The sequence below is a fragment of the Balaenoptera musculus genome, chromosome 15 (genome assembly GCF_009873245.2).
Source record: "Balaenoptera musculus isolate JJ_BM4_2016_0621 chromosome 15, mBalMus1.pri.v3, whole genome shotgun sequence".
NCBI classification, from domain to species: domain Eukaryota; kingdom Metazoa; phylum Chordata; class Mammalia; order Artiodactyla; family Balaenopteridae; genus Balaenoptera; species Balaenoptera musculus.
The window spans coordinates 22,257,307-22,274,887 of NC_045799.1; the positions used below are offsets into that span (position 1 = coordinate 22,257,307).

The 17,581-nt window shown below is 57.3% G+C and overlaps 1 protein-coding gene across 5 annotated transcripts in view; it reads right to left on the reverse strand.

The window, feature by feature from the left end:
• Positions 1-1,277: 1,277 nt before the first annotated feature.
• SRC (SRC proto-oncogene, non-receptor tyrosine kinase) overlaps positions 1,278-17,581 on the reverse strand; it is a 55,070-nt gene continuing 38,766 nt past the window's right edge. For 2 of the 5 annotated variants that reach the window (XM_036825718.1, XM_036825717.1), the window contains exons 7-16: positions 13,094-13,126; positions 12,134-12,232; positions 11,855-11,958; positions 9,809-9,958; positions 8,141-8,296; positions 5,871-6,050; positions 4,874-4,950; positions 3,976-4,129; positions 3,684-3,815; positions 1,278-3,375 (exon numbers count right to left, since the gene is read on the reverse strand). In XM_036825718.1, the coding sequence (XP_036681613.1) occupies positions 3,167-3,375; positions 3,684-3,815; positions 3,976-4,129; positions 4,874-4,950; positions 5,871-6,050; positions 8,141-8,296; positions 9,809-9,958; positions 11,855-11,958; positions 12,134-12,232; positions 13,094-13,126 (1,294 nt within the window). In that variant the 3' untranslated portion in view covers positions 1,278-3,166. The remainder of the gene's footprint in view (positions 3,376-3,683; positions 3,816-3,975; positions 4,130-4,873; positions 4,951-5,870; positions 6,051-8,140; positions 8,297-9,808; positions 9,959-11,854; positions 11,959-12,133; positions 12,233-13,093; positions 13,127-17,581) is intronic. The other 3 variants (XM_036825720.1, XM_036825719.1, XM_036825721.1) reach the window with 2 other exon arrangements.

Below are 17,581 nucleotides of genomic sequence, written 5' to 3' on the forward strand. Positions count from 1 at the left end.
AGCATCCACGCGGACACACACACTGCCCCGCGCAGACAAGCAGAGCCCCGCCACACACATCCGGGCCCGCGTCCCCCGGGAGCCCACAGATTCAGGCAGAACCACCTAGAGTGGTGTCCCCGCAGTACACACAAATCTCTGCACACAGGGCCAGAAAAAACAGGTTCACACATCTGGGCATCCAGACTCACAGGCCACGTGGGCACGTGTCCACACACCAACACAGACACCCATGAGCAAACAGGGCCACACGCATACCCCAGTGAGCACAAAGGCACACACCCACGAGGGCAAACTCACACCCATGCTCCAACCTCTGCTCCCAAGACACATGTACACCCATGGGGTCTCCAGGTGTCCATTCTGACCGGACACTGTGGTATTTGGCTTGTGAAAATAACAGTGAACAAAGAAACATCCCGATTTTGAAATCTGTTTTTAATTATACAGATTAAACAGTGTTATTACGACCAGAGGTAACTTACATGGATCGGTGTGTGATCTGATATAAAATAAATTTCTTCCTATAGACTGCTGCAAATGAACTTCCCAGATTGTGTGCCTTGGTGGAGGGGAGAAGGGAGGAGAGGAAGGGTCTTTGGATTTTTCTCCAGAGTGCCCAGGGCTTTTGCCAACCCAGTCTCACCACCACCCCCCCCCCCCCCCCCCCCCCCCCCCTGGGAAACACACAGCAGGCACACAGCCGCATCTCCCTGTGAGGATGTCCACAACTCCACAAGGGCCTGACAGCCCTGCGGGGCCCCCAGAGTGTCAACTGCCACCATCCACCCAGGGCAAAGAGTCTTCAACTGCTCACACTTCCTGCTCACAAGCCCTGGGCTTCGCCTGGTGCATCTCAGACACAAGCAAGGTTTCTGCCAGGCACAGTCACTCCCCAAACTCAGGGATGGATGTGCACACACAGCCTCGTTCCAGAGATCGCCAATCTGATTACGTCCCTCCCTGGCCTCAAGCCCTCGGGCCACCAATGCTGCCTGCACAAAGGCCCCTCTGACACAGTCTGTCCTCACATCCCACCCCCTCTCACTCTCCAGCACACAATAGATACTCAAGAAACCGCTGACCAAACTCTGAGGTCTGTTTGTGTTTAATCAGACAATATGCAAAGTATTTACAACCAATTCCAAATCCCCCCTCCCCCCACAGGCCTCGGCCATGGAACGCAGGAACCCCAGGCCCTGCCCAGAGCCGGGGGTCCCCTAGGCCTCTGCATAGTCGTCTGAAATCTACAAAACACTGTTTGTTTAAAAAAAAAAAAAAAAAAAAAGACAGTATTAGGACACCTTATACAAAGGACACCGGGCAGTCAGAAGGGGATTTGGGAGCGCGCTGGGGTAAGTGAGTCCAGATTCGACTGGGACGGAGACAGGACAGGAGACTTGGGTAATAAACATGTATGAAAGGAAAAATTGAAATTTCATAGGCAGGCACCACTTGGCCTCCCTCCCCACTGGCAGGGCCTGGCTGGCTCGAGAACCCCTGGCAGCGGGAACGTTATTGCTATGATGGGGGGCTGTGGGTGAGATGTACAACAGGTCTGGGGGACAGAGCAGGGGGTGTTTTTACATGTTAAATATGGACACACATGGAGGAACATACACGTGCACACACACACATACACACACACATACACGCACACAGGGGCCCTTGGCAAGATGCCTACAAACTGTTGGCTGCCCCATTTAAGAAGGACACACTGAGGTCCAGGGAGAAGCCACCACATAGCCCAAGGGCCAAAACACGGTCTCCTGATGCCATGGGCTGAGCTCACCACGTGATGCCAGGCCACAGGGTCTGGACAGGAGTGGAGCAGTTGCAGAGGCCATGGCCACATATGGAGGCAGACACTGCAGCCCAGAGAAGGAAGCAGGGGCTGCCCGAGGGCACACAGACAGTCCTGGTGTGTGGCAATAGACACCCCAGTCCTCTCACCTCACCCCAGCCTAGGCACTCCTTTCCGTACTTGTGAGTTAAGGGTGCCAACTTGGGGAGAAGAGGAGGGGCCGGGCATTGAAATGACACAGGAAAAACTGGGGGAAGGAGGACCTGGGGTTCCTTCCTGAGGCCAGGGCCTCCCAATCACTTGGATCTTCTATTTCTGCTTGATTGCCTCCAGAGCCTGTGAGCTCACTCCCTTTCATGATTGGCTAGCTCCAAAGGTCAAAAACCACCCACCTTCTGATTGAAACCTGCCTCCCTACCCTTGTATCTTTCATTTCTAGCTCAGCCCCACATCTACCTCCACTCTCTCCCCCACAATAGCCCACTGAGCAAGCAGTGGCAGCAGGACTCTCTCTGCTATCTCTAACCCATCCTTAGGCCCCTTGTCCCCTGGGCTGCCCCGGTCTGTCCACAATGCCTCCGAGGACAATCTTGTTGGTTCCTGAGGAAGACAGAGGGAGCACCACGTTCCAATCCCGTCTCAACCCTGAACTGCTCTGTGGCCTTGGGCAAGTCACATCCCCTCTCCGGACTCAGTTTCCCCATGGGTAGTATGGGGACAAGAAACTGAAGATCTCTAAGGATCCCTCAGGTGTAAGAAGGGCAGGGTTTGAGGGGGGTGTCCACCCCACCCACCAGCATCAAGTCAAGCTAGGCCTCACCAGCCTGGGAGCCACAGCAGAGGGGGCTGGACCCAGCAGCCTCCACCAACAGGCGTTTCAGAAATGGATGGCAAGGGGCAGGGTGGCAGGCAGGCCGAGGGCCAGTGGCCCATCACTCCTCTTTGGAAAGGCTCTTTGGCTAGCTCCGCAGACAGACCTGGGGTGGCGTGGAAGTGGGAAAGGGCCAGTGCGTGCAGCAGGTTGAGGCTAAGAAAAGGGTGCCCTCAGCCCAGCCCTTCTTCCCAGTTCCTCCTGCTGAGACGCGCAGAGCTCCAGGAGGGAATGCAGGGAGGAGGCGTGCGGCTGGCCAGGGGCCGGGGCACAGTCACTGCGCCAGCCTTGGACCCCGCCCCCAGGGCGGCCCCAGGCCCCAAGCCCTTCCATGCCACAAAAGAGGGAGGGGCCTCATCACTGGCAATTCAGCCCCACAGAGAGGATCAATGGGGGGGGGCGGGCAGGCAGAGGCAGGCAAGACCCCACGTCAGGGGCCACCCAGCTCAGGATCCAAGCCAAGAAGGCAGTCTGGCCCTGTAGCCCACGCCCTATAGGTTCTCTCCGGGCTGGTACTGGGGCTCGGTGGATGTGAAGTAGTCCTCCAGGAAGGCCTGCAGGTACTCGAAGGTGGGCCGTTCCTCTGGGTCCTTCCGCCAGCACTGGCACATGAGGTCATGCAGAGACTCGGGACACTCGGGAGGGCAGGGCATCCGGTAGCCCCTCTCCACCTGGTCCAGCACCTCGCGGTTCACCATCCCTGTGGGCAGAGGGAAGCATGAGGCGGCTGGCTCCGCTGAGGAAAGTGGGGCAGAGGGAAGTTGATGGGGATAACGAAGAGGGCTTCCTGCCTAGGAGAGGGTGGCTGTGACCGTGGGTAAGGCCCTCCGCAAGGCTGGGAGCCCTGACCAAAGACAGAGCCTAAGATCAGATGGTCAACCTCTTTGTTATACAGATGGGGAAACTGAGGCCCTGGATGGGGTTTGACTTGCCCAAGGTCACCTGAGCAGAGGGGTCACCAGGGTAGGGGCAGAAGGACCAAAAATGGGCTGTGGGGAGCCCTCTTACCGGGGTAGGGCACCCGTCCCTTTGTCGTGAGCTCTGTCAGCAGGATCCCAAAGGACCACACATCTGACTTGATGGTGAACCGGCCATAGAGGGCAGCTTCTGGAGCCGTCCACTTGATGGGGAATTTGGCACCTGCAGGACCAAGAAGGGTCGGGGGAGCTCAGGAGAACATCATGACCGCTCTGCCAGATAGGCACCATTCTTATCCCCACTTGATAGAGGAGGAAACCGAGGCTCAGAGAAGGGGTGTGACTCCCCACGGCCACACGGCATCTGCCGGGAGCTTGCCCACCTTGCCGGGCTGTGTACTCATTGTCTTCGATGAGCCGAGCCAGCCCAAAGTCAGCCACTTTGCACACGAGGCTCTCTCCAACCAGGATGTTGGCAGCGCGGAGGTCTCGGTGGACATAGTTCATCCGCTCCACGTATGCCATGCCTGAAGCGATCTGCAGGCAGAACCCAGGAGCCTGGTTCAGGGGCCACCCCTTGCCCTTCTCAGATCACAGGGCACATGCCCAGGGGTGGTGTTATCCCCAGGAGTGGTTAGCCAACCAAATGCCCCACCCTTCCCAGTTCTTCAGGCAATGAAGTCAATTTACAATAAATACTGTTGGCACAAAAAGCAGGACCAGTGCCCAGCAGGAGGAGGTAGAATAGGGCAAAGGGCAAAGGGGAGGCACAAGACAAGACGCAGCCAGGGAAGTGGGGTGACCACGCAAAAGAGGCCCCAGATGCTCCCAGAGACACAGATGAGTGTCAGGTCCTGCCTGTTGTCCCAAGTGCCCTCCCTGAGCCTCAGTTTTCTCATCTGTCAAATGGAATATTAGCCATCTCTACCGCCTGATTGTATTAAGGATTAAATTAAAAAGTAGTTGTTGAGCACCGCCTACAGCAAGCAAGTACTAATACATGTTTGATGAGTGACTGACATTGACAGAGAAGAAAACTGAGGTCTGACGTCCCATAGCAAGTCAGTGACTCCTGATGCCCAGGTAAGGGCTCTTTCCTCTGCCCGAACCACCACTCACAGCACCTGTAAGTGGTCCCAGTGATACATGGGATGAGATCAGTGAGTGTGGGGCAATCAAGACAAGTTCCTTGGAGGGGGCACTCAAGAGGCCAGACATGGCTGAGCCAGGTGGGTCAGAGAACTCAAGGCCAGGTGTGGGAGCGGGGAGGGGCTGACTCACCTGAGCAGCCATGTCCACCAGCTGAGGCAGCCGCAGGTACTTGCCCGTCTCCCCCTTGAGAAAGTCCAGCAAACTCCCTGGAGAGAGAGAAAGCAGCTCTAGCCCCCGCCCTGTCCTCCCTGAGCCAGGAAGCAGTGATTCCCAGATCTTGTCCACCGGGGCAGGCCGGCCTCACTTTAACCACACAGCAGATTTTGTGCAAATCCATCTCTGAATAAAGTCTGTGTTTGTCACTCAGAAGGCAAGCAGGATGGGAAACAACCAAATGTCCGCCGCTAGGCAAACAGAACTGTGGTACAGCTACACTACGGAATACTACTCAGCAACAAAAAGGGACAAACTACTGATACACACAACAAGAAGGAAAACCCTTGGGTGTAAAAGATTTACCTATACGAAATTCTAGAAGAAACAACTCTATGAAGACAGAAAGCACATCAGTGGCTGTGTGGGTTTGGGGCTGGAGAGTACTATATGCAAAGGGGTACAAGGGTGCTTTCTGGGGTGACGGCGATCTATAACTCGATTGTGGTAAGAGATACACAGCATACCCATTTGTTAAAACTCACCGAACTGGACACTTAAAATGGGTGTATTTTATCACATGTAAATTATACCTCCCAAAAGTGGAATTTTGAAAAATAATTAATTTCAAAACTAAGTAAAAGTCAAGCCAGGAACTTGACCCAGATGTGGCTCAGCTTGGAGGATTCAGGGAGTTCTCCTTCCAGCCCCAGAATGGCAAACGGCTTTACAAAACCAGCAAACGGGGGGACATAGATGCATTGTGGGAAATCATTAAAAACAAAATGAACGGAGAAAGGCAACCTTTGGTTCAACTTTCCATTGACATGGGAAGTTGATTCTTTCCATTCATTCCACCTTTAAAGGCGTATGCTCTAGATGTGGTGGGTAGGTGAAGCACATCCCACCTGCCCTTTTGTGAGGACCCCAGCCAGGGGCCACCCATGTGTCCGCGCCATCACGCAGGCCTCACCCTTGCTCATGTACTCCGTGACGATGTAGATGGGCTCCTCAGACACCACTGCGTACAGCTGCACCAGCTTCTCATGCCTCAGTTTCTTCATGACCTGGGCCTCCTGAAGGAAGGCCTCCGGAGACATCGTGCCAGGCTTCAGAGTTTTGATGGCCACCCTGGTGGTGCCATTCCAGGTCCCTGCGTGGAAAGGGGTGCAGGCTGCCTCAGTGGAGGACCCCCATTCCCACCCCACAGGGACCAGGATCTGCCTGCCCGGGTACCAGTTTCAGCTCTGGCCTCCCAGGCCACGTGACAAGCCCAGCCAAGGCCCAGCCCCTTTCTGGACCTCAGTGTCCCCATCTGCAAATGGGCAGGACGCTCCTCACACAGGGCACGCTCAAGAAACAAGAGCTGTTGTTCGGACAGCTGATTATTAGAAATGTCCCCCAAAGCAGCACACTCATCTGAGAGTTGGGGGACCATGGTTCCAACTCAACTGCCCTTTCTTGGGTAGTCATGTTCCTTCTGGGTGGCCCAGGTGTTAGCAGATGGAGCGTGTACTCGTGGGGGTGGGGGGTGAGGCAGAGCCGGCCTCAGAACAAGGCCACCAGAACAAGAGCTTGTCTCAAGCCACACTCCCCAAACAGTAAGGCATCACACTAAGTAGAAGGGCTCGGAGGTCAGTCTGGCAGGAGTTTGGCTCCCACCTCTGCCTCCTCCCAGCAGTGAGACCATAGGTGAGTCAGTTCCCCTCTCTGAGCCTCGATTTTCTCATCCGGAAAATGGGGAGGCTATAGTATCCACCTGTGGGCTGTTTGAGGATTAAATGAGATTTTAGCCACTGGGCCAAGCCCACTGTAAGGACACAGTTAATAATAGCTGCAGCTGTCATCTTATTATTATCTGGTTTTTAAATTGTGAGGTCTCGGGGGAAGCTGTGTTCTAAACCAGTGTGTTTAATCTGAGTTTTGTCCCAGCCGGGCCTGAGGCGCCTTGGGCCCATTCCTGCCCATCTCTGGGCCTCAAGGTGCGAGTTGGGGCTCGGGCCCCCGTCTGTGGCCTTCCCGGCACAGGCCCTCTGGGCATGCGTACCAGGCACTTCGTGAGTCTACCTGGATCATCCAGGGAGGAACGGGAGCCTCCCGCACTGACTGTTCACCACACGCCCAAGCCAGGAATGAGTTTTGCAGCCACAGGAATGGCTGACGCCATGGATTTTTCAGGTTTTGCTCATGTCCTCTTTTTGTGCCTGTGCCTGCAAGCTGGCTTCTCATCCCCCTCCCCTCTCCCCAGCTCAAAGCCTCCCCTTTCCTGACTTGGCCTGACCTCCAGCCTGCAGGCCTCTGTCCCTGCAGTGCTGCCACCCAGGAACCCCCTCTGCTCTCCTCCATCATCTCTTCCTCTGAAGGGAGGGAAGTGGTGGCGGTGACGCCAAGTGAATACTGCAGCTCAGATGAAACCACCTTGAAAACAGCACACGGCCATCCTCCCCCCAAGCCCCGCTGGACACGCAGGCTCACGACAGCCAGGCCTGCCTCATCGCTGCCTCCGCAACTCCTGTGTCAGCAGAAACCAATCAGCAGAAGGGGGCCTGGGTTTTGTCAGGGCTGCGTGGCATTTGTTTTCAAGGACGGTTTGGCTGTCTCTCCAGAGTTAGACAGGAGATCGTTAACAGGCCTGGAACACGCCAGACCCTGTACTCCTTCTGTGAGCGGGGGCTTCTCTTCCCACAGCTGAAGCTAACGTGTGGACCCACACGGGGCCAGCGTTCTCTCAACCCCACTAGGGGGTCCTATTATCACCAGCCCCATTTTACAGTTGGGAAGATCGAGGCTCTGTCCACGAGTGTGACAGAGGAGAGCTGTTCATGCAATAGCAGGTGGGCTGGGTGGCATCCTGGAAGGCTTCCCAGAGGAAGTGGCACCTAAGCTTGGATCCGCAGGAGGGTGAGTGGTTGACTCGGGAAAATAGCCCTCCAGAGTGAAGCCACCCAGCCCAGGCCACACGGCACGTGACTGGGGAGTCGCGATGCCCAGCCCTGAGTGGTTCTGGGTAAACAGGTACCATGGTGTGCGGAGGTGTGGCGGTCTACACCCCAGTCTGCTGTCAGCCACCGCTGGGGGAGCTCCATGTTGAAAGTAGGGCCCACTGTTCAGCAGAGGTGATGGGACTCGTGGAGGTGAAGGCTGGGGGACTCATGGGGCCTTGAGCTGCCACTTTGGACAGACATCTGCCCGGTTCGCAGGTGGGCACATGGTGGGGTGTGCGGGGCCGGGGCAAGGCCTTACCCATCCACACCTCTCCGAAGCAGCCCTGGCCCAGCTTGACCTCCAGCCGCAGCGACTCCCGGGGAATCTCCCAGGCATCCTTGGCCAGGCCCTGAGTCTGTGGCTTGGACGTGGGGCACACAGTGGTGAGGCGGTGGCACAGGCCATCAGCGTGTTCTGAAGACAGAGGCAGGGAGGTGGAGTTCAGGCCCGGCGTCCGTGCTGGGGTCTCCGTGTCCCGCGGTGTGTGTTTGTGTGCAGACTTACACACTGTATGCGCACAGGCTTTGGGGAGGCACAGGACACCCCCAAGGCCAGGCGTCCATACCTGTGTGTACACAACCGTCCCCGACACAGGCCCACACTGCCTCATGCATCTGCTCCCTGAGTCATTCATTCATCAGACTTTAAGCGGGGGTTACCTAGGCAGGTGCCAGGGACCCAGTGGAACCCTGCCCTCAGGGAGTGCACAGTCCAGGATGACACCCAACTTCCCTTAATCACCTCCCAGGACCACGAGTGTGACAGAGGAGAGCTGTGCATGCAATAGCAGGTGGGCTGGGTGGCATCCTGGAAGGCTTCCCAGAGGAAGTAGCACCTGAGCTTGGATCCACAGGAGGGTGAGTGGTTGACTCGGGAAAATAGCCCTCCAAGCAGAGGGCACACTGCCTCATGCATGTGCAAAGGCCCTGAGGGAGAAATAAGCCCCTGGGTTGGAGGAACTGAAAGGAGGCCAGGGGGCTACTGGAGAGTGACTGGGGGAAGGAGGGACCCAGGTAAGGCAGGGAGGCCAGCCAGGTTTAGACTACCCAAGGCCTCGGAGGCCACATGGGGGTCTTTATCCTAAAATTCCAAGGTAACCCCTGGAGGGTTTTGATCTGGGGGAACGGGGTTCAGAATGAACCCTACAGTGGTGGCCAAGGGGACGGAGCGGGGTGGCAGATCCTAGAGGGAGTCGGGAGGCCTAGCCAACAGAGGAGGAGTAGCGGGCGCTCTCAGGAAAGGCCACGCCTGCACGCCCAGGCCACAGCCACATGCCACAGGCCCAGACACCCACAGAGAGCTGTCCACGTGGGAGCACCCAGGCCATGACGCGTCGGTCCACCCGGGCAGCCCTGACCATCCAGATGGATGGCCACACTCCTGCACACTCGGCCTGGCCCGCGCTCACGACCTGCGCATGTGAGCTCCCCGCCTGCCACTCTCCCGCTCTCTGCTACAATCCAGTCGATAGAGCCGCCCCCTCCTTGTCTCCCGGTAACCAGTTCTAACCGGTCCTAAGGCTGCAGGGACAAATGACACCGGCCTATGCCCCCTCCTTCCCGGCTCACTCCTCCAGGCAGCCCCCTCCTCACCAGGCAGCTGCGGAGGAGGAGAGAGGATAGAGGGGCGAGGGGGGGGGGGAGGGAAGAGGGGAAACAGGGAAGAGAGGGCACAGGGAGGAGAGAAGGAAAAAAGAGGGGGTGGGAGGAGGGGAGTGGGAGGAGGGAGAAAGGGGAAAGGAAGAAGGGGGGAGGGGAACGGGAGCCCGCATCCTCAGGGTGACAGAAGTCCTGGCCCTTCTTGGCCCCAAAGCCCCCCTCCTCAGGGTCTGCAGCTCATAGGGTAGGCGGAGACCCCCCCATGCTCTCCGAGGGCCTACTCTCCCCTGCGCCCAGCTGGCCGCCCGGAGGCCTGCCCGGCACTCACTGGAGTAGTAGGCCACGAGCTGCTGCAGGCTGTTGAACTGGGTGCGGGAGGTGATGTAGAAGCCGCCGCTGTCCAGCTTGCGGATCTTGTAGTGCTTCACGTTGAGGCCCTTGGCGTTGTCGAAGTCAGACACTGAGAGGCAGTAAGCGCCTGCAGGGCAGCCCAAAGAGGAGGCGTGACCACCATGCCGGCCCACCCACGGGCCACGGCACTGAGCACACCTACCCAACACGGGACGGAAAGGAGGCACAGGCAGAGCCAGGTCTGGTCCAGCCTGTCTCTGAGCACCCAGTTCTGGGGCGGCCACTGGGGCAGAGCCAAATGACAAAGGGGCACCTGACCGGAGAGCCTTTCCATGAACCCTTGGCCCTAGCAAGACCTCTGAAGCCCAGGTGTGCATCCCAACTGTGTGACCCGAGCAAGTGGCTAGCCCTCTCTGGGCCTCGGTTTCCTCTGCTGCACAATGGGGCTACTTCCCTGGCTGCTGGGGAGATTCAGTGAGACTACATATAAGAGGGCCTGGCACACAGTAGGTGCTCGATAAATGTTGGCAGGGAGCCTAACAGGAATGGTCCCAAGTGGCTGTGTGTCCCTGGCCTAACTGCCTCCCCTCTGTGGGTCTGCCCACGGGCACACTGTCCGGGCCCTGCCCCTTCCTGAAGACTCCAGGCTCAGGCAGGAGCCAGTGATTGGCTGAGGCTGGGGCGATCCTGGGCAGAAGACCACGTACTGGGTGTGGCCTGAAGGCTGCCAAAGCTAAGCTGGGCCAATCCCAATGGCCCCCTCCCTGTTTCCCTTGAGCCTGGAAGAGCTCTGGGCTGGAAAAGTTTCCTTCTGCCCAACAGGACTGGCTAGACCTGTTAACCTGAGCCTAAGAGATACCTGGGGTGGCATCAAGGGACAAGGCTGAGCCCCAGGGGTAGGGGAGGAGGCTCCAGCGGCCAGAGAAAGCCTTTCTCGGGAAGCAGCACACAGGCATCATACTAGAAGCCCAGTCCCCACAGCCCACAAAACCTCTGGACAATCCTCAGGTGGGGGTTACAATCTCCAGTGTAAAGAAGGGAAAATGAGGCCCAGAGAGGGAAAGCAGCTAGCCTCAGGTCACCCAGCAAGTCAGGCACAGAGCTGGGACTTGAACCCGTACCTGGGTCTCTAAAGCCTGCATTGGACAACCATGACTTTCTACAGATGGCCAGGCCATGTGCGTATAGAAGCCACAGGCCTGAGTCTAAGGCCAAGCCCTGACCACATGTGCACACACGCAGGCATGCCTGTGTCCAGTGGCTGCATGATCACACAGGTCCACACTCCCTAGGCCCCTGGGCACAAGAACAAACCCATAACAATTCACTCCCACACAGCAACCCACAGACAACTCCACCCCCACGTGTGCACACACATGCCTGGACCCACACACGGCATGCACAGCCACATGACCTCTCATAAATGCACACACATGACACGGATGCTCTGCTTTCCCATCTCCCACTGAGCCCCAGGCCCACAGGAAGCAGGAGCTTCATAGCTATGGTGATGGAGAGTCTGCAACCCACGTGCGGAGGGGCTGGAGAGAAAGGGGGTGATCATTCTCTGGTGGGGGGAAGGGACAGGAGAGGAAGAGAGGCCAGGACTGTTGGGGTAAGGGCAAAGCCAGGTCCCAGCACCCAGTCCAGCCCCTGAGGCCCCTGGAGAAGGGGAAGGAGAGGGGCCCATTGCATCAGCACCCTCCCTGGGAACAGCCTTTTGCTCTGTGACCCTCAGACCCCCTGACAACCTGTGCCCATTTCTCACCTGAGGAACCTGAGGCCAGAGAGGCTGGCCTCTTTTGCTGCACCTGTTGCATCATCTTTTGCTGCATCTCTGGTCACCCCAGAGTGACTCAGTGTTCCTCAAATGGACCTCCCTGCCTTTGATCCTGTCTTTTTCTCTAGCTGGAGGGCTCTTCCCACCCCACTCCATATACCAAACTCCTATTCATTCCACAATACCCAGCTCAAATAACCCACAAAAGGCTCAGTTCCCACTGGTCAGCAGAAGCACTCATACCTTTTGTGGTCTCGCTTTCTCGCACTAGGAAAGTCCCTCTTGGGTTCTCCACATTGAGCAGTAACCGCTCTGACTCCCGTCTGGTGATCTTGCCAAAGTACCACCTGGGGTGGGAGGGAGGAGGATGGTGCTGGTGGTCCAGGCTTCCGCCCACCCTCAGTACCTCTTCCTGGGATGTGGCTGGGGCCCTGGGCAGCCAGACCTCCCACTCTAGCCCAGGAGAGAAGCTCTGAACTGGCAGCGATGGTAAGCAAGCAGGAGGCCAGAGTCGATACTCACTCCTCGGCCTGGATGGAGTCGGAGGGCGCCACGTAATTGCTGGGGATGTAGCCCGTCTGTCCTGTGCTGAGTGAGTGGGCCAGCCACCAGTCTCCCTCTCTGAGCAGGGGGAGAGGGAGGGAGCAAAGGAGAAGGGAACCATCAGCAATGGACCCCGATGCCTGCAATCTTCATAGGTGCTGTGCTGGGGGCTCTTGAGGCTGAGTGAGGTGCAGGGAACAGTGAGATCAGGCCTCTCACAGCTGCCAGGCCGAGGTGACCTGGGACTCTTCCCCTCCCTACCCCAGATGCCTCTTGGCCAAAGCTGACTCAGACGACGACGCCCAAATTCATGGGGCAGAGTCCTGGGACAGGAAGTGATCTGCTTTCCTTCAGATAGACCAAGCAGTCTCAAGATGCCAAGAGCCGCCTTGGGATTGAGGGAGGGAGCTCCCTGTCTCTGGGGAGCAAGCAAGTTGTAACAGGAGAAGATTCCTCCTGAGATGGATGTCAAATCAGACCTTCAAAGTCTCCCCAAGTCCTGAGATTTGGAAGCCCAAGCCTGGGAGCTGGTGAGACCTGAGTGGAGGCAAGGGGTGGCTCTTTGGGGGCTTGGTGACAATCCAGGCGCCAACCCTGCAAACTAGAGCAATGCTTGCCTTTGTCACAAATCATGGGTCACACCCACAGGGCTCCTTGACTGAAAACTACAGGCCTCCTCCTGCAGCCTACCCATCTATGGGGGAAACTGAGGCCAGAGGGGGCTGGGACTTGCCCAAAGTCACACAGCGAGTCGTGTCAGAGGGAGCTGAGGTGGCAGAGCCCCAGTACCCAGGGCCCTTCTACACTAATTGCCCCATGAGGAGGAGGAGGAGGAGGAGGAGGAGGAGGAGGTGATGGGGACAGGGTGATGGGCAGGAAAAGCCCCCGGCAGGGCGGGTCCCCTGGGTCTGGGTGGGAGTGGGGAGGGGGCAGAAGTACCTTTGCAGCCATCTGAATGTGAACCAGGTCTGGCTGGAGCGGGGGTCCAGAGACACAGAGGAGGGAGGAGAAAGCGAGAGCCCAACAGGAAAGAAGAGGCAGAAATGGGGGTGGTGAGAGAGAGAGAGGCAGAAAGAGCGAGGGAGAGAGCAGAGCGCCAGGCGGTGCTGGGGACGGGGGAGGGGGGACAAGGCGGGGCAGCCACTAGGGCCTCGCATCCAAAGCAATCAAAGGGGACAGGGAGAGGGTCGATGGGGAGGGAGGAGAGGCCAATGGGAAGGGCTGCCTGGGAAATAGGGTCCAGCCCCCTCCCATTCCCACTGTGCAGATGGGAAGACTGAGGCTAGAGAAGCAAAGGCCTCTGCTCAAGGTCACGTCACGCAGCCAGGCCCAGGTTCCTAACTCCCAGATGAGAAGGAAGCCTTCCTTACAGGGTGCAGTGGGGCTTGATACCTTGCTGAGCTTCTCCATCCAAGGCTGCCTTTGACCTCATCACAACCCTGAGAAGACACACAGCAAGCAGGATGTGCTCCCCCATTCCCCATCACCGGGACACAAAGAGAGAAAGGCCGTTGCCCACAGCCACAGTCTGGACTTGAACTTGGATCCCTGGCTCCTGGTTTTTCTGAGCTGCCTCTGATCCATATTCTTCAGCCCATTTTGAAGATGGAGAAGTTGAGGCCGGGAGAGAGTGGGGCTGGGGGAGCTCTTTGAGAACAGGTGAGTACAGGTGAGCATCGCAGAGCCAGGGGCCCAGCCAGGTGGGCTGAGGCTCAACCAGAGAGTGTGGGTCCCTTCTGGATGGAGTGAGGCGAAGAGAGAGAGATTGGGGCTGTGCGGTCTGACTTGGCTGTGAGATCACCGCACGCATGCTCAGGCAGGGGCACGAGCTCACATGGGGATCTCTGCGGGAGAGGGAAGGCCCTGGAGTAAGAGGGTGAGGCCCACCTCAAGGAAAGAGCCTGAAGATGCCCAGGCCCTCCATCTACCTCTCTGTGTGCACCCATATGGGGTGGGGGATCCACACTTGTCTGTCCCATTTGACCCTCAAGGCCACCCTGCTAAGCAGGAAGGCAGGCCTCAGCCCCCCAGATGATGAAACTATGGCTCAGAGATGTCTAGGGACCAGCCCAAGGACACACAGCACCCAGGCTGAAGTAACCCAGCACTTTCTTTGTAGAGTTGGGGAAACTGAGGCACAGAGTGGGGCAGAGACTTCCCAAGGCTACACAGCAAGGACTCAAATCACAGGGAAGAGCTGAGATCTTCCAGTCCCAAGTCTTCATTTCACCAAGGGGGAAAATAAGGCATAGAGAAGGGCGGTGATTTGCCCAAAGCCACACAGCGAATCAACAGCAGAGCAAGGGTGAGAACCAGGGCCCCTGTGTGCCCACAGCCAGACACAGCAGGCCTCCTGGGCCCCTGCACCCTCCCCAGGCCTCTCAGAGGCTCAGACACCCTCAGGAAAACCAGGGGAAGATGGAGGAGGAGGCAGCAGGACTGGGCCAAGGTCTAGGTCAGAGACTGCAAAATGAGGCAAATTGACAAAGCAAGAGTGTGCAAGCTGGCTGGCCTCTGGGAAGCCCCCAGCCACCCACTCACAGTGGAAGGCCGGCAGGAGCATGTGCCCAGGGGCCAACCAAGCAGGGCCCCAGAAGCAAGGGTGAGGGTTCAGCTCTGCTGACACTACCCAGACTTCTGCCAGCAGAGCCTCCACCTGCCTAACATCAGCCCATGTGTGAGTCTGGGCTCGCAGTCCAGTTTGGGGGTTTTATTTCAAGGGCAGGGATGGAGGTGCACTGCAGTCTCACTAAGGATCCAAGGTCCACCTTCAGCCTGGCCCCAGCTTGAGAGGTACCTCCGAGCCTGAGCGCCAGAATCAGAGCATCCTGGCGCCAGCCCAGCTCACCACTTGCAGGCTGCATTACTTTGGCCCTGCAGGACCTTGGTCCTCATCTGCAGGAAGGGGATACTCATGCCTCCCTCTGAGGATGTAAAATACCGGCACAGGGCCTGGCACATAGTAGGTGCTCAGCGTGCATGAGCTGTTAGTATCTTGATTTGGCTAAAAAACGAAAAACAATTAAATCTGCAACTCTATGGTACTCCTCCCCACTCTCCAAAATGTTTTAAAAAACCAAAGCAGCTCAGTTCCAGTCTCTGATAAGGATTTGCTGTGTGACCTTGGGCAAGTACCCTGTCCTCTCTGGGTCTTAGTTTCCTCATCTGTAAAAAGGAGATAATATTCACAAAATCTCCCGTGCAGGCAAAGTGTGTAAATCAGTCAGCATCAAGCCAGGCTTTGGGTAAGCTGACTACTGTGATTATCATCTGAGCCTCAGTTTGCCCACCTGTGAAATGGAGATATCAAGCCCCATCTTCCCATGCCAATGGTCTGGGAGGCTCAAACCTGCCTCAGGTGGCTGTGAGCTGTCTCAGCCAAGGATCGGCGACTGCCCTCACAATGAGGGGCCCCATAGCTTCCCAGATCAGTCCAGTCTGGTGGGGATACCGATCTGAGCCCGGCTCAGAAGTAACAGTGGTGTAAAACTAACAGGTTGAGCAGATGTACTGCATCTGGCACCTTCCCTGGGGCCTGGATCCTATCAGATAGGCAGGAAGAGGGAAGGAAGGGAATCACACATTCCCTGCCTGACCCCTCACCTTCCCACATGTGGCAAGAGGAGAAAGCACTGGACCAGGAGTCCCCGAGCTACAATTTTACATCCTAACTGCTGTCACTAGCTGTGTGACTTCACGCTACTGACCTCACCTCTCTGAGCCTCAGGATCCTCTTTTTGGAGCCTAATCCTTGTGGCTAATTCAGGCTGGCGTGTGGATTGGGAGTGTGGCAGCTTTGGAACCTGGGACGTTATGCCAGTTTGGGTCCTTCTATTTAACTCATTTGGGCTGTTGGGACTGGCCAGAGAAGCCGTTTGGGGATTACAGGCAAGCCAGGGCAGCTGGGTACGGCCCAGGCAGTCAAGTGTCCGAGCCCTGAGGCCTGGACCCGTGGTTGGTAGGGAGAGAGCAGGGTGAGGCCAAGGCAAGTCATGTGAGGAGGGCAGGAAGGGGTCCCTCGCCCCACGGTGTGGAGTAGAACTGGAGTGCCCAGGGCAAGGGGGCAGAAGTCAGTGCCTGCTGGAGCTCTCCCCCAGAGAAGCTGCTGGAATAATCTGGGTAGGAGGAAAGGGCAATTTAGGAAGCATCCCAGAGTCAGACCCAGAGGGGCTCTGACTCCTGGAGACTCAGACACCGGGGCAGGGGCTCAGGGCAGTCACACCTCAGACCCCAGTGGCTTCCTTGGGCCCAAGGCCACACAGCACCCAGGATTCTAGGAGCAGAACCGTTTGGCATGGAGATCCAGGGAGTGGGAGCTCCAGGCTGCTACTGTGAGGACCCCAACCCAGCCAGCCCTGGCCAAACCCCAACAGGCAGGCTCAGCCTTAAGCTCTCCCTCCCCGACTCCCAGCCCAGTCACAGGCTAGACTCAGAAAGTCCCTCATTCCTACAGGGAGGGGAGTTGGAGCAGGGGGTTCACAATAATAGACCTTAAGCAATAACAGTGGAAGGACATGCAGGGTGGTCCCTGGGTGAGGTATGAGACATGAGCACCTCAAATGTGGGTGGCCCATCTTCCACTAAGCCTCTCCCCCCCATCCCATTATCCCTCCTCTTCCTCTAATGCCAGCCCCCAACTCTCCCAGAGGAGCAGCTGAGCTTTGTGATGTGAGGAAGGGCTCCCCATCCACTCCCACCCTCCCCCACCCTCCAATCGGGGTGCCTCACTGCCATCCAAGGGCTTCCCACAGATGGGACTCCATCACTTCCTGGCAGCCCCCAGCCCATCATGGAAGGCAGGAAGAAGGAAGGGAAGGGGCTGGACAAAGGAAGAAGTGAGGGCTGCCCTCTGACTCTGAGTGAAAGAGGCAGAATCAAAGTTTTGAGAGCTTTCCTCAAGCTGTGACCCCCTGAGACACTCTTCCCATCGTTGCTGGTTGAGATCCTCCAGTACTTCAAAGCCTCTAACCTGAGGCATCCTCCCCAGCTCGGGCCCTTCCCTCCTCCTGGCTCCTCTGCACCTCCACGGAGCTCCTCTTCCAAGGGCTCGGGGTCATGCCTACCCCTCCCAGCTCTGCCACTACTAGCTGTGTGACCTTGAGCAAGTCACTTCACCTCTCTGGGCCTCAGTTTCCTCATCTGTAAAATGGAGCAAGTAAGCATTTCCACTTCCCAGGGCTGTGGTGCTGTATAAATAAAACAATGCAACTGCTCCACACGAGAACAGGCCCACACTCGAGGCACAAGAGACGGTGGCTATTTTATGACTGTTCACTCATCTCGTGCAAAAGCACCACCCGGGCACCCACAGTGTGCTGAGCAACAGGTGACAGGGGACCCAGAAATGTGGCAGGCCCAAGAAAAGCCCTCAAGGAGTTCCCAGTTTGGAGGAAGGGAGATACAAACAGCTGGAACCATAAGAGAACT